Source organism: Carassius carassius, chromosome 11 (assembly GCF_963082965.1).
Source record: "Carassius carassius chromosome 11, fCarCar2.1, whole genome shotgun sequence".
NCBI lineage: Eukaryota > Metazoa > Chordata > Actinopteri > Cypriniformes > Cyprinidae > Carassius > Carassius carassius.
The window spans coordinates 16,666,654-16,683,725 of record NC_081765.1 but is presented as its reverse complement, the minus strand read 5'-3'; the positions used below and the strand labels follow the sequence as shown (position 1 = coordinate 16,683,725).

Below are 17,072 nucleotides of genomic sequence, written 5' to 3'. Positions count from 1 at the left end.
GTGCGGGAGTTAAGACCGCAGTTTAAGCCAGTGGCTTGAATTGATATGGCTCAGGCTACAGACACCTCGACATCCTCCACTTCAGGTGAAGGTGGGGGAGGAAAGTCCTCTACTTCAGATGAACGCTCTGTTGCAAAGCTATTTGCGTCACTACAGTCACTCTCCATTTTAGCGACTCTGACAGCAGCTGTCAATTAATCCGTCACTGCGGGTCTCAGGTTCATGCCCCACGCACTCAGCCCTGCCCTCGGTTCATCCCCTCTATCTCCGCTGTGCTCTGCCCACTTTTCAGCATTTTTCAAATATTGCCAGTGGGTGGAGTCAGGCTCCGACCAGGGGTTTATTTACCCTTTAAAAAAATATTCAATTGACTACGTTCCAGTGATGTAATGTGTTTTGTGATGTTACATGTGCTGACCATAACATGAAAACTTTATGCTTTGAAAAATAAAAAATAACACCTGAACAAAGACATCCTTTCCCTCCCGCTGGATGTGAACTCTATGCAGCCGTCCGTCTGCCAGGTTGCTGAAGATGGGGCTGAACACATCCGGTCTCTTTTCCTTATGCAGTTGGTACCAGATCTGTAAACTCCCTAAGAGGAACAGATCAATGCATTAGCACATTTGGCAAAAGTTACTTATAGCTCTAGTCAGAGATGTTGTTGTAAGCATGTTGTAAATCATTGCAAAATCCATTTTATTATCCATTTTGTACTTAGATTAGTCAATCAAAAATTAAATCCATGTAACCCCAGTCATGGTGAATTATGTATGTTCCAATATAATTGTGAGTCATCCTGTAGCGTTCTTACAGAGCACAGCAGATGGACTTCACAGCTCCAGCTCCCAAGAAGAGTCTTGCATAAGTCTATGAGACAACGTCTTTATATATAGACTATGTAGGACCTTAGCAGCTGTTCTAAAAAATGTATAAATATTAATTCCCTGGCAGCCTCTAGACTTTACTCTGTATTGAATATGTCAGTACACATTTATTTGTCCCTCCTACACAAATATAGTGCAGAAAAAGGGTCAAGGTGCTGGTCATGCTCAAATTCCTTCACAAAGTTGTTACAGTTATATTTGAGACATCTCTTGACTTTCTTTGTGCGCCAAGGATTACTGCACTCAACACAAAAAAACAATAAAAATCCATATTTTGGTAAACTGGGTGAAGGCATGACTGATGTTAAAAACACAGCTCTTTCAGCATTTTCTCAGCCTTTGGTTCCAAACACGTATGGTTTTCTTTCTTCCATGGAACACAAACCTTAGCACAGTGCAAAGCTCATGCTTCTAGGTTTGGTGCAATAAAAATAAATGGTGACCAAAAATAACAAAAAGTATCAGCAGTCCATATGATTTCTGTACTACATTCTAAATTTTACTCTAGATTTTCTGTGAGGAAATTCTGTAAATGTATATACGTTTCATGTTATTGTACAGTATATCCATATGTGAAGCATCAAAAGGTTTCATTAACGCCAATGATGCCATTTGTAATTGGTTCTCATAAACAATCATGTTGGGTCACATATGAATATTAGAACTTTCGGTTATTTTTTTTTCTGCTTTATTTTAAGGCGTCCTTGTTACAGTGTAATTGTACATATAAATAATGAGTAATATTAAATAACTACATGTACCTACTGTATGGTTAGGGTTAGGATTTGGGTTTGGGTTTGGGTTAGTTGCATGTAATAATGCAAAATTAACTGTATTATAATAGTAAGTACATTTAAAGTGTAACACGGACACCTTAAAATAAAGTGTTATTAAACTTTTAAATCTCAAAAAGGAGACTTAAAATCTAGAGCATAATTTTTGAGCCTGTGCTTGACACAAAACTATCATCTGAATTGAAAAGACTTGGCATATGAAATTTATATATATATATGTGTATTTTTATAGAGTATTTTTAATGTTATAGAAACTATTTGGATTATATAGTCAATATTGCAAAGTAATATCTTTATTTTTAAATGGTTAGTTTGCATTTAAATTTTAGCTTAATTTTTTAGTTCAGTTGCCCATTTTTATTATTATGATTATTATTATTATTTATTTTTTGAATGAATGAATGAAAGATGACAGAATTTTCATTTTTGAGTGAACTATGCTTTTGAGTTTTAATGTGGACCTGAAGAACAGAATGAAATTAACAGCTTTGGTTATGTGACAATGTCTGATCCAGTTTGGCTCTTAATGTTTTGCTTGCTAATTGTGATTTACTACGATTCTAACACCTTCTAGTGATCTACAAGGCTGTACAACTGACAGTTTAAGAACAAATGAGCAGGGTTAATCAATGGCCTAGTGGACTAAATCTAATTTGAGAAGAACTCAATCAGCGGACTATAACATTTTATGTTTCTTTAAATTTAATCTTGCAGTACAGTATTCCAAATAACAGTAATTAATTTAGGACTGCAATATCCCTATTATAGACATATAAACCTTTCATAAACAAACTTATCCAGCATTGAGAATGATATACGCTTGCACAGCTGTCTCACCGTTCCGTGCTAAGATGATGGCCACATACTGCTGACTGAGGGTGCTAACTGTTAGCAGCATGGCAGGACTCTGTGTGGTCTGGAAACTCAGTGCAATGTTGTCTCTGGTCTTGCTGTACTGAGAAGGAACAGACAGCACTGCTGCCGACCTGTTCTGTATGACGGAGAATGGCTCTTGAAAAATGTAGGTGACCGATGCTCCTCTTTCAAAGGACATGGACACCTCTGTGGACATAAAAAGACCAGATGGATATTGTCAGTATACCTGATTTCCTACGTGTTGTTTAAGCACTTTTAGGCCATTTTTTTTATGAGTGACAGTGTGTTTGTTGGGTGACAACCTTTGCTTGTGTTATGGAAAAATGACTTGATTAGAAACATGTATGAAGTGCTGAAATGAAAGTTGATCAGGAGAACTGTGTGAAGAGTTTTGAAAACCTGACCTAAGTATTCAGAAATGTGATTGTAAAATAGTGAAATAATTGAGAAAATCTGTGAAGACAAACTAAATTTTGGCTTAATAAATCCTTGTGTAAAAGTTAAAACGTTTTAGTTTTGTTTGAAGTTTGAAGATTTGTCCTCTGGGCTGAGCACTGAAGTCATCAAGAATCCCTATTTGCAAACCATTTTTTCCCCGCAATGTGATACATTTTCAAGTAAAACAGGAGAAAGACAGACAGACAAAGAGCACATAGAGAGATTTTTTTTTTAGATATTAAACACTCCCAGTATACAATGATTATTGCAGCAAGAATCAAAATAAGCTATTTGACATATATAATTACATTTTCTTCTGTCTCTATTTGAATAATGTGCAGACACTATTAGACACAGACTATCAGACAGACAGACTGAAGCGAGAGAACAGAAAAGTCAGACTTTCTCATCTCATCCTCAGTGCCTTTGATCCGCTCATCAGATCAAACTAAAGAAAGGCAGCTTAATGCACATCTGACTTTCTGATGTCTTCATGAATACAAATGTGTAGATTGTTTACAGACCGAAAGTATAACACTATATTTCTGGAAATTTAAATAAATCCAAGGTATGATTTCAAGTATGTCTGCCAGTATGGCATATCTTTCATTAAAAAGATGCTAGAACATTCCACCCACACAAGGAGAGCAGCAAATTCAAACATAGCAAGGTTAAGATAAGTCATTAATACAGTACTTTGTTGTTCTATCATAATGGAAGGGCAGCCTTTGTAAACTTATGTAAAAAGTAGCTTTGTTTTAGATTCTGTACATCAAGATGTTCAAAAATCCCACTCAACACATACGCCTCCGAGACTTCTGTGCCTTCAGTGCTCATACAGGCAACATCAAAGCTCTCCAACACAGCATCAGAGAGCCTTTGATAGAGCAGAGTTATTCAAAGACTGGCAGCGCTTGCCCACTGACATATGGCTACATTATTTTTACAGTACATTATGCAAAGACATAGACATCACTAAGTCATCCATGAATTCATGTTACATATTACATGGCAGTTTCATCATGTCTGAGACAAAGTAATTCATCTAGTCTAAGTAAAATATAGATTCTCAAATCAAATATCTTATTAGTTATTACGGTATGAATAGACTTTTGAAGTGCTTTCTTTTATTAATATTATTCATTTTCAGTGCATTAGTTGATTTAACAGTTATTTATTGACGTCACTAGTTAAATGTAAAATATTACCTTCCGTGCAAGAGGGTCCTCCATAAGCAGAGTTAGTGCAGTCGCACATGTAACCAATGCTTTTCTCAATGCATTTCCCACGATTGTGGCAGAGCCCGGCTGAGCTGCTACAATGACCCGCACACCCTGAACTCACTCCTGGTGTCATTTTGGCCCGTTCCTCCAAGTCGAAATTCACTCCATTCATGTTAAATTCTCGAATACATCCAAAGAAGCCTCTTTGCCTTGTGGCTGTGCCCCCTGAGAGATGAGAGAGGTAATTATGCGGGGAAAAAGGAGTAATCAGAAATACTTTTCAGAGGCAGATGCATGAAAAGATAATAGAAAAAATCTACTATTGGAAGGAATAAAAAGGTATAAACAAATACAACTCTGCAGTACACTTTCAAAAGGTTTAATTTACCAACAAACAGCTGGCTTCCAAGCTGAAGGCGAATGTGTCCATCAGGTGGGGTTTCTATGATCCGCAGGGGCAGCTGGTCGACCTGCAGGCATGCTTCTTTCACATTGCGCTCGACTCGAACCCAATGCCACTGCCTATCGTTCAGTGGCACAGGAGATTTCACGGTCAGGACTACTGGCCCATCGCCCACATTAAAGGAGAAAGTCACAGCTGAGGGAGCTGGGTGAACAGGAACATGAGGAAAACAGACTGAACAAGTGAAAACCAACACTTCTGAAACTGCTAGGATTAAAGCAAAAAAATCATAGATAAAAAACAAGTTGTTCATACAAGTTACAGTTAGGTTCTATATGTTAACTTTAGTTGCAACAGATAACATGAACTGAAAGTGAAAAATCATTTTACATTTATTATCTTGGTTAATGTAGTTTATACATACACCACCATTCAAAAGGTTTCTTGAACGGCAAATTCACATATCGGAATGATTTCTGAAGGATAGTGTGACACTTAAGACTGGAGTAATGACTTCTTAACTTACAACTTTGCCATCACACAAATAAATGAAAGCACAGGTGCTCCACAAGGCTGTATGCTCAGCCCACTGCTCTTCACTGCCAAGTTCAGTTCCAACCACATCATCAAGTTTGTGGATAATACAACTGTGGTAGGTCTCATCAGCAACAAAGATGAAATGCATTACAGAGAGGAAGTGGCAAAGCTGACTAGCACTAAATTCCTGGGGGTGCACATCACAGAAGATCTCACCTGGACCACCAACACTATGTCACTCTCCAAGAAGGTACAAAATTGCCTACACTTTTTCTCCCGGCTGAAAAGAGCAAGTCTTCCTCCACCTATCCTCACCACATTATATAGGGGAACTATTGAGAGTGTGCTGACCAGCTGCATCACTGTCTGGGATTGGAACTATAGTGCAGGATGGAGGGGAGAGGGGCACCGATGATCTTTTCATCTGTGTTCACTGTCTGCTGAAGGGTCTTGCAGTCTGCTGCACTATAGTTCCCATCCCAGACAGTGATGCAGCTGGTCAGCACACTGCCCCTCTCCCCTCCATCCTGGGTATTTTCCTCACACGATGCTCTAGCAAAGCAAACAGTTTCGTGAAGTACCCCACCCATCCCTTCCACAGTCTCATCCAGCTCCTACCATCAGGAAGACGGTACCGGAGCATCAGAGCTCAACCAGACTGCTCAACAGACTGCTCCCCCAGGCTGTGAGAGTCCTGAACTCAAATCACCCCACCCTCCTCTGAAACCCCAAAAAAACCCTTACCTCCATGAACCACCTCACCTCCTCCATGCCCCAAACACCCCCCACCCAACCTTTCCACATCACAGAAAAACTGTCAGAAACAATCTGTGTTTGTTTGTTTTTTGTAATTCAAATCTATTTTGTGCAATTCTCCTCTATGCCCACTAGACACTTTTCACACATACACTGCTGTATTTACATAATCCCAAAAATATGTGTTTACATGCTCATGTACTACAAATCATCTTGCACTGTTCCCCAGCCAGCTGTTTGACTTACGATGTATCTCTTTGCAGATGTACAGTATTATGTGAAACATTTGTATAGTCTATATATGTTTTCAGTCTATGTATAGGTAAAAATGTATTTATAGTATATTCTTTTTAGTTGATGTATAAGTAAACATTTATATATAGCATATTTAAAGTAAAAATCTGTCAGTAGGTTAATTAGGTATAGATTTATACTGTTTTACTCAATTGTTGTATGTCTGTATTTATGTAGCACAGTTGTCCTGTGAGGCACAACATTTCTTTCAGAATCAGAATGAGCTTTATTGCCAGGTATGTTCACACATACGAGGAATTTGTTTTCGTGACAGAGCTCCGCAGTGCAACATAACAGCGACAGAACAAAAAACACAATAAGGAATAAAAAATACAAAAAAATACAAATAGGTGGGTAAGGATTGACAATATACAAATTGACAATGTATGGCAGGTATATTAAAATGAGCATTTATGTATGTACATGTATATTATGTGGAAAAATTTTAACTGTACGCTAAGTATGTGTGTTTGGATAAATAAGTGTATGTGTATATAAATATAAATATAAGTAGTATAGTGTGTTCCATGTATGTACATGTATATTATGTGCAAAAGATTTACGTGTACGCTAAGTATGTGTGTTGGATAAATAAGTGTATGTGTATATAAATATAAATATAAGTAGTGTAGTGTGTTCCATGTATGTACATGTATATTATGTGCAAAAGATTTACGTGTACGCTAAGTATGTGTGTTGGATAAAAAGTGTAGTGTATATAAATATAAATAGTGTAGTGTGTCCCACAGTTATTATCAGCTGTTCATAAGATGGATTGCCTGAGGGAAGAAACTGTTCCTGTGTCTGGTCGTTCTGGTGCTCAGTGCTCTGTAGCGTCGACCGGATGGCAACAGTTCAAAGAGGGAGTGTGCTGGATGTGAGGGGTCCAGAGTGATTTTGACAGCCCTTTTGCTCACTCTGGATAAGTACAGTTCTTGAATAGATGGGAGGGTTGTACCGATAATTCGCTCAGCAGTCCGGACTACCCTCTGTAGTCTTCTGAGGTCAGATTTAGAAGCTGAGCTGAACCAGACAGTTACTGAAGTGCAGAGGATGGATTCGATGATGGTGGAGTAGAACTGTTTCAGCAGATCCTGTGGCAGGTTAAACTTCCTCAGCTGGCGAAGGAAGTACAACCTCTGCTGGGCCTTTTTCACAATGGAGTCAATGTGAATGTCCCACTTCAGGTCCTGAGAGATAGTGGTGCCCAGGAACCTGAATGACTCCACTGCAGTCACAGTGCTGTTCATGATGGTGAGTGGGGGGAGTGCAGGGGGGTTTCTCCTGAAGTCCACAATCATCTCCACTGTTTTGAGCGTGTTAAGCTCCAGGTTGTTGAGAGTGCACCAGACAGCCAGCTCTTTAACCTCCTGTCTGTAAGCAGACTCGTCACCGTCCTGAATGAGGCCGATGAGTGTGGTGTCATCTGCAAACTTCAGGAGCTTGACAGAGGGGTCCTTAGATGTGCAGTCATAAGTGTACAGGGAGAAGAGCAGTGGGGAGAGAACGCAGCCCTGGGGAGCTCCGGTGCTGATTGTACGGGTGCTGGATGTGTATTTTCCCAGCCTCACTAGCTGCTGCCTGTCTGTCAGGAAGCTGTTGATCCACTGACAGACGAAGGTGGGCACGGAGAGCTGAGTTAGTTTGGACAGGAGGAGGTTTGGGATGATCGTGTTGAAGGCAGAGCTGAAGTCCACAAACAGGATCCTCACATAAGTCCCCGGTCTGTCTAGGTGTTGCAGAACATAATGCAGTCCGATGTTTACTGCATCGTCCACAGACCTGTTTGCTCTGTAGGCAAACTGAAGAGGATCCAGCAAGGGTCCAGTGATGTCCTTCAGGTGGGCCAGCACCAGTTTTTCAAATGACTTCATGACTACAGACGTTAGAGCCACAGGCCTGTAGTCATTTAGTCCTGTAATTTTGGATTTCTTTGGGATGGGGATGATGGTGGAGCGTTTGAAGCATGAAGGGACTTCGCACAGCTCCAGCGATCTGTTGAAGATCTTTGTGAAGATGGGGGCCAGCTGGTCAGCACAGGATTTCAGACAGGCTGGTGTAACGCAATCTGGGCCTGGTGCTTTTTTCCTTTTCTGCTTCCTGAAGACCTGGCGCACCGCATCCTCGCTGATCTGTATTGCAGGTGTGGGGGAGAGGGGGGATGCAGGAGGTGTGAATGGTGAGAGCGCTTGATTGGAGAGGTGTTCAGGGTGGGTTGCAGGAGTTGTGAGTGGTGTGAACAGTTGTTTGGAGAGGCATTCAGGGTTGGTTGCAGGAGTTGTGAATGGTGAGAGCGGTTGATTGGAGAGGTGATCAGGATGGGTTGCAGGAGCTGTGAATGGTGTGAACGTTTGTTTGGAGAGGCATTCAGGGTTGGTTGCAGGAGTTGTTATTGGTGTGAACGGTTGTGTGGAGAGGTGTTCAGGGCAGGTGATGGGTGTTCTTTCAAACCTGCAGTAAAACTCGTTCAGATCGTCTGCCAGTCGTTGATTTTCCACAGTGCTGGGGGGTGGTGTCTTGTAATTGGTGATCTTCTTTAGACTTTTCCACACTGATGCTGAGTCGTTCGAAGTGAACTGAGTCCTTATTTTTTCAGAATAATTCCTCTTTGCCACTTTGATCTCCTTTTCCAGTGTGTATTTAGCCTGTTTATACAAGACATTGTCCCCCTTCACGTAAGCATCTTCTTTGGCCTGACGGAGCTGTCTGAGTTTTGCAGTGAACCACGGTTTGTCATTGTTGTAATTTAGTTGAGTCTTGGTAGGAATACACATATCCTCACAGAAACTGATATATGATGTTACGGTCTCTGTGAGTTCGTCCAGATCGGTGGAAGCAGCTTCAAAAACACTCCAATCAGTGAGGTCAAAACAAGATTGTAAATCCTGCTCTGCTTCATTAGTCCATCTTTTTACAGTCCTTAATACAGGTTTAGCTGATTTTAGTTTCTGCCTGTAGGTCGGTATAAGATGAACCAGAAGGTGATCAGAACGTCCCAAAGCTGCTCGTGGAACAGAGTGAAATGCATCCTTTATTGTTGTGTAACAGTGATCCAATATATTACTGTCTCTTGTGGGACAAGTAACATGCTGTCTGTATTTTGGCAGTTCACGGGAGAGATTGGCTTTATTAAAGTCCCCAAGAATGTCCACACATATAGCGGAATGACAATAAAGTACAACTTGACTTGACTTGAATTAAAATTTTAAGATTTAATATATTAAGATAGATTATTTATTTATTTATTTATTAATTTTGATCAAATAAATGTAGCCTTGGTGGGCATAAGATACTTTTTTCAAAAACATAAAAAAAAGTCTTACCAACCTCACACCTTTGAACAGCAGTGAATATCAATAAATGTTTAACATTTCAAGTTAAGTATAAAAGAACAGTTATTTTATGTATTATGAACAAACATGAATTAACAACGAAAAATAGTATACTGATAAATTCAAATTTTAAATTAAACTAAATGCATGATGAAACCATTTTCTTCATTGTTAATTCATTATACCTATTGCGTTAACTAATTTTAAGAAACTGATAATATTTTAAAGTGGTACTCAAGTTAGCCTATACAAAACAAAATTGGATGGATTATAATTCGAAAGTTTAAAATGTTTTCTTAGTTTTTTACTTTATATCATATATTGTTCAATTAGATTTCTTATGGAAACCTAAATCTGACTGTGACGAGTGGGGCGGGGCCAAGGGATGTGGGAACACGAGCGAGGCCGGTGGAGTGATTGGGAAATCCGCGACACCTGCGACCCACCACCGGTCTCGAGTCCAACAGAGGAGATGGAAGGATATAAAACGGGAGCGACGACAGTGAAGGACGTGAGAGGACCAGGCCTGGGCTTTAGTTTATGTTTTGCTTTTATTTTGTGCGCATCAGTCGTCCGTGAGGGGCTGATGCGCTGTTTTGTGTTTATTTTATTATTAAAGTTCCATTTGATTGTCTGCAGTTTCCCGCCTTCTTCTTCCCGAAGATTATGGAGTTTTAATTCATTACAGTGGTGCCGAAACCCGGGAGAAGGAGGGACATGCTGCTGAAGATCCCTCGCCGCTGTGGTGAATCCGCGGGGCCATCGAGCAGGCGAGGAGGATGCCGCCATGGACGCTCGAGGCGGTGGGCTGGAGTGAGTTGCCGGGGACGGACAAGTTTGCTGCCGGCTGCCCGCGATTTGGAGGGGCGGCTGCCGTCCGTGAGGGAGCAGAGGAGTCGGCGCCATTCGCCAGAGAGCCGTAGCCTGCTGCCGACCGCCTGAATGGGGAGGAGCAGGGAATGGGGGACTCCTGCCGGCTGCCCAAAACCGGAGGAGCCGTCACCGTCCACCGGGCGGCGGAGGAGTGTCGTGCCGTCCCCCGAGGGCCGTCCAGTGCCACCGCCAGGCACCGCGGAGGAGAACACCCAGCTGGTGGAGGGCCGAGCAGCAGTGCATCTGGGAACCGGAATTTTATTATTTTTTTTCTCTCCCCTCTCTCGTCTCTGTCGCTCCTCCTTCCATCTCCTTTTCTCTCGCCTCGTCTGTCCTACCCCCAGGTTCCCGCAGGTCCCCGTGAGCGGTCCCCCCCGGAGGGAGGGGGGGGGGGTAGAGCACAGTCTCGAGGGTACCCCCCGGGCTGTGAGGGGGCGATGGGGGTATGTGACGAGTGGGGCGGGGCCGAGGGATGTGGGAACACGAGCGAGGACGGTGGAGTGATTGGGAAATCCGCGACACCTGCGACCCACCACCGGTCTCGAGTCCCACAGAGGAGATGGAAGGATATAAAACGGGAGCGACGACAGTGAAGGACGAGAGAGGACCAGGCCTGGGCTTTATTTTATGTTTTGCTTTTATTTTGTGCGCATCAGTCGTCCGTGAGGGGCTGATGCGCTGTTTTGTGTTTATTTTATTATTAAAGTTCCATTTGATTGTCCGCAGGTTCCCGCCTCCTTCTTCCCGAAGATTATGGAGTTTTAATTCATTACACTGACATTGCCACATTCTTATATATGTGCTGGGACTCACAGCTCAGCTCAACCCTGATAAAGTCTTGAATGCCCATGTTTTCCAGGAATACCCCGGAGGGGGAAGCAGTCTTGAAGTAGAAGGAGACATCGAGGGAAAGCTCCACCTGGACAGCTGTGAACTGAAGATATGAAGCCGCTTGATAAAAAGATACAGCATTCCACAGGAACTCTAACAGAGAGAAAGAAAGATAAATGCCATATATTTGACAGTTTACATATTCCTTTTATACACTGAATTATCTGCTTTCTGTCTGCTTGTTTTCTTTTTTCTCTTGCTCCTTCTCTCTTAAGTCTCTTTCAAACATCCATCTCTGTCATGTATGACAACAGCAGAAGAGATCAGTTCACGTACTGTCATCAGAGCACTGCAGGGGTCCCACGACAAACATGGCTTCAGAGCCCAGTCTGTAAGTATCACCAACCACAATCTCCCGCACCGGCAAGTGCTCCTTATATGAGAGGACGCCAGTATCATTCTCCCTGTAAACAAAAGCACATATTCAAAACAGACCTCTAACAACAGATGTACAGTATAATGCAACATGACATAGAATTTGAACAAAAATGGATATATTAGATACAGTATACACTACCATTCAAAAGTTTGTGGACAGTAAGATTTTATTTTGTATTTATTGAAAGAATTTATTATTTTTATTTAGCAAGAATGTATTCAATTAATTAAACCTCAGTAAAGGCAAACATATATATATATATATATATATATATATATATATATATATATATACACACACATACATACATAAATACATATATATATATTTTAAATAATGGTGTTCTTTTGAAACTTCTATTCAACCCTGTTAATAATAATAGTTTCTTGATCACCGAATCAGCATATGATTTCCAAAGGATCACGTGGCACTGAAGACTGAAGTAATAACTACAGAAAATGCAGCTTTGCCATCATAGGAATATATATATATATTTCTTTTTTTAAGATATTAAAAACGAAAATAGTTATTTTAATTTTAATAATATTTACTGTCATTTTAATCAAATTAATGCAGCTTTGGTAAACATTTGTATTTATTTATAAAAACACTTTCAAAAATATTTTTAAAACAAAATATTTCATGCAGCAAACATGTATTTATACAGTATACAGTATTTTTAGTACATATAATATATTGTAAATTATGAATTTACCTTTAATAATTTAGTGACCCTACAATAAATCTTACTCATAGATTAGGTATAAATTATGCATAAAAGTAGTCAAGGTTATATAAAAGGTGTTTACTGCATTTCATCTGGTTTTGAGCCTTGTCAGCGCACATAATAATGCAACTTGTGTACTATTATTTGTGAATAAACCCAGTGTTAGTAAAAGTAAGGTTCATCTCCGTAATCTAACAGACGTAATGAGTTGCATTTGCCTTGTTACCATGACACTCTGTCTGCATCACAGTTGCAGAAGTAGTTCATGTCAGCACAGTTCTCCTCCAGACCGCAGGAGCACTGCTGCACCCCTGGCTGGAATCCACCCCAGTAGGTCCTCTTCTCTCCTCTGCGGTCCACCCACCAGGATAAAGGGGTGCCGTCTGCAACAACACCAGACTTATTCAATCTAAAGCCCATTTTAATCTTATCTTCATCAAGACAAGTCAGTACATATTAAAACCAAAAATAACAGAGTTTCACACCCATTATTGTGACAGGTAAATATTTAAATATTATGGGGTATAGAGACATAAATTCATATGCAGATGTCTAATAATAGCATGCATACATAAAATCAACACATTGACATCATAAAGCTTTTTTATTCACTGTTACGCTGAAAAAAAAAACATGTAGAAACCATTTTCACTCAGAAATTGCTAGTTGTACATTATGAAGAAATGCTATAAAGTAATGCACTGAATTAAACATGAAATTTTGATCTAGAAAAATTTAATTAGCATTTTCTTGTAAAGCATACTTCATACAGTATATATTGGACTGATACAGTATATATGGAATTTAACACATGATATATCGATTTCACTTCTCTATGACTGTAATTACTTATTCAGTAATGATAGTGACTTCCTGGGAAATATGATACTTTTGATTTGTGTGACATATCTTTAAATTGACAGCTTAATTTAGCACACTAAATCAAAACACTTGTGATAAGGTGTGTTAATAATGACTTCCAATAAATCTGCAATGCATATTAATGCCAAGTGGAATTTAATCTGGGCAATAATTATGGTTTTAGACTGGAATGACTGCCAGACTGAAAATAAAAACATGGTTATTAATTTATTCTCTGCTAGCTGATGAACTACAAGAAAGAAGAAACAGTCGAGCTACAGAGAAGGACAGCAGCTTGTGAGTGTTTTGCCTTGTTTTCTCATCAGACTAGTGTGTGATCGTCATTGCTAGGAAAGTTTTTGGTTTAAATTGTGTGTGTCTTACCCTGGTTAATACGTGCTGAAAGTGGTGCTTGGTTTTGCGTTTGCCTATCGCGGGACTGCCTGTTTCGATCTGCTAAATAGTGAGGCGTGGCCAAAGCCAGTGTAAGTACTTAATTAGCTGTTTAGAAAGCACTTGTCAGAAGAAACAGTCGAGCTACAGAGAAGGACAGCAGCTTGTGAGTGTTTTGCCTTGTTTTCTCATCAGACTAGTGTGTGATCGTCATTGCTAGGAATGTTTTTGGTTTAAATTGTGTGTGTCTTACCCTGGTTAATACGTGCTGAAAGTGGCGCTTGGTTTTGCGTTTGCCTATCGCGGGACTGCCTGGTTTCGATCTGCTAAATAGTGAGGCGTGGCCAGCTGACTTCAATCACAGGTAATCAGGCAAATACAAAAGCGCTAAGTTTCACCGCGGTCGCGGCAGCCCTCATGTGAGCCCTCCTCGTGTGAGCCCTCCTCGTAAAGACAACCGACTCTACCAGCGCGACTCCACCGAGCAAGGACACCGACAGGGCACTTGAGTATTGCTTTTTTTTCCCTCTTTCTTTACTTTTTGTATACCTTGTTCTCAAATATCTCTTACACTTGTAGTCACTATGTGGTTTCAGATCTCTACTATCACTACTAACACTCGGAGAGCACGCTATGTACGTCACAGGAAGGCCTGTCTGACAAACCTACGGCCTGTCCCTCTGACCTCTACTACTACTACGCTCTCTATTCCAGTTGGTCTCTGGAACTGCCAGTCTGCAGTTAACAAAGCAGACTTTATTTCTTCTCTTGCTACTCATTCCGGTCTCAACCTCATGGCAATGACAGAGACTTGGATCAAACCTGAAGATACTGCCACCCCTGCAGCCCTCTCCACTAATTTCACTTGTTCCCACACTCCTCGTACCACTGGGAGGGGTGGAGGGACAGGTCTCCTTATATCAAAAGAATGGAAATTTGATCTTCTGCCATCACCTACAGGTACTGGTTCATTTGACTCACATGCCATTACTGTAACCCACCCTGTTAAAATCCACTTTGTGGTCATTTATTGTCCCCCAGGTCAACTGGGAAACTTCTTGGAGGAGTTGGATGTGCTGCTATCAAACTTTCCTGAAGATGGTACTCCTCTGGTACTGCTTGGTGACTTCAACATCCACCTAGATAAACCCCAGGCTGCTGACTTCAAAACTCTGCTTACCTCATTTGATCTCAAGCTAGTGTCTACTACAGCGACTCACAAATCAGGCGACCAACTGGACCTCATCTACACGCGCTGTTGCTCTGTGGACAACTCTTCAGTTGCTCCACTGCACACCTCAGACCACTTCCTCATTACTGCTAACCTAGCACTTACTAGTGCCTCACACTCCAACGCAGGTCACCTTTCGACGGAACCTACGCTCACTCTCTCCATCTCGCCTATCTTCTGTGGTTTCATCCTCGCTTCCTGCACTCTCTCAATTCTCTGCTCTGGACACGAACAGCGCTACGGACACTCTTTGCTCCACTTTAACATCTTGCTTGGACAACTTTTGCCCACTGTTGTCTAGACCAGCACGCACCGCCCCATCTGCCCCCTGGCTGTCTGAGGTTCTCCGTGAACATCGCTCTAAACTCAGGGCTGCAGAGAGGAAATGGCAGAAATCAAGAAACTCTACAGACCTCAGTGTGTACCAGTCTCTCCACTCTTCCTTCTATGCAAATGTCTTCACAGCTAAAACATCATACTACCACAACAAAATTAACAGCTGTTGTGACGCTCGGACACTCTTCAAGACTTTCTCTTCTCTTCTTAATCCGCCGCCACCACCTCCTCCATCGACTCTTACAGCGGACGACTTTGCAGTTTTCTTCACAAATAAGACAAGATCCATCAGTGACCAATTCTCCACACCGCAGACTGAGGACAACTTCACAATGACCGACGCACATTCTTTCTCCTCCTTCTCCCCACTCTCAGAGATGGACGTCTCCAAACTTCTCCTGTCCAATCATCCTACTACTTGTCCACTTGATCCGATCCCCACTCACCTCCTTCAAGCGATCTCTTCTTCAGTCATACCTTCGCTTACTCACGTTATCAACTCCTCTCTTCAGTCTGGATTATTTCCCTCAGCATTCAAGCAGGCTCGGGTAAGCCCACTGCTCAAGAAACCATCTCTAAATCCAGCGCTTCTTGAAAACTACAGACCGGTATCCCTTCTTCCATTCATTGCAAAGACACTTAAACGAGCTGTGTTCAACCAGTTTTCTATGTTCCTTGTACAGAACAACCTCCTGGACAGCAACCAATCTGGCTTCAAAAGTGGCCACTCAACTGAGACTGCTCTGCTCTCGGTTACTGAAGCCCTGCGACTAGCAAGAGCAGCTTCAAAATCCTCAGTACTCATCTTACTGGACCTTTCTGCTGCTTTTGACACTGTTAATCACCAGATTCTCCTGTCCACCCTCAGAAAGATGGGCATCTCTGGAACAGCACTCCTGTGGGTTAAGTCCTACCTCTCTGACAGATCCTTCAGTGTGTCTTGGAGGGGTGATGTTTCAAAGTCACACCACCTTGCTACTGGGGTTCCTCAAGGCTCAGTACTTGGACCACTTCTCTTCTCCATCTACATGACATCATTAGGATCTGTCATTCAGAAGCATGGCTTTTCTTATCACTGCTACGCTGATGACACCCAACTCTACCTCTCATTCCAACCAGATGACCCGACGGTAGCTGCTCGCATTTCAGCCTGTCTGAGTGACATCTCTAGCTGGATGAATGACCATCACCTTCAGCTTAACCTTACGAAGACAGAACTCCTGGTGATTCCAGCTAACCCATTGCTTCATCACAACTTCCCTATACAGCTGGGCTCATCAACTATTACTCCTTCGAGGTCAGCTAGAAACCTAGGATTTGTGATGGATCATCAGTTAAGCTTCACAGACCACATTGCTACAACTACCCGGTCCTGCAGGTTTGCCTTATACAACATTAGGAAGATTAGACCCTTCCTGTCAGAGCAAGCAACCCAACTTCTTGTTCAAGCTCTTGTCCTCTCCAGACTGGACTATTGTAATGCTCTCCTGGCGGGCCTTCCTGCATGTACTGTCAAGCCTCTGCAATTGATCCAGAATGCAGCAGCGAGGGTTGTCTTCAATGAGCCAAAAAAAGCTCACGTTACTTCTCTCCTCATCAGGTTACACTGGCTACCAGTAGCTGCTCGCATCAAATTCAAGGTACTGATGCTAGCCTACAAGACGACCACTGGCACGGCACCAACTTACCTAAACTCATTGGTTAAATCTTATGTGCCCTCCAGAAGTTTGCGCTTTGCAAGTGATCGACGCCTTGTGGTACCATCCCAAAGAAGTTCAAAATCACTCTCACGGACCTTTTCCTGGACTGTGCCCAGCTGGTGGAATGACCTCCCAATCTCA

The 17,072-nt window shown here is 41.7% G+C and overlaps 2 protein-coding genes across 12 annotated transcripts in view; one reads left to right on the top strand and one right to left on the bottom strand.

Annotated features, from left to right (window-relative positions):
* Positions 1 to 17,072, top strand: part of LOC132152888 (zona pellucida sperm-binding protein 4-like) — a 240,818-nt gene that overhangs the window by 21,959 nt on the left and 201,787 nt on the right. The gene's annotated exons all lie outside the window — the stretch shown is intronic.
* Positions 1 to 17,072, bottom strand: part of LOC132152884 (contactin-associated protein-like 5) — a 73,139-nt gene that overhangs the window by 4,665 nt on the left and 51,402 nt on the right. Inside the window, exons 14-20 of the mRNA XM_059561824.1 lie at positions 12,637 to 12,793; positions 11,581 to 11,708; positions 11,227 to 11,397; positions 4,607 to 4,825; positions 4,204 to 4,443; positions 2,519 to 2,743; positions 462 to 595 (exon numbers count right to left, since the gene is read on the bottom strand). Coding sequence (XP_059417807.1) covers positions 462 to 595; positions 2,519 to 2,743; positions 4,204 to 4,443; positions 4,607 to 4,825; positions 11,227 to 11,397; positions 11,581 to 11,708; positions 12,637 to 12,793 — 1,274 coding nt within the window. The remainder of the gene's footprint in view (positions 1 to 461; positions 596 to 2,518; positions 2,744 to 4,203; positions 4,444 to 4,606; positions 4,826 to 11,226; positions 11,398 to 11,580; positions 11,709 to 12,636; positions 12,794 to 17,072) is intronic.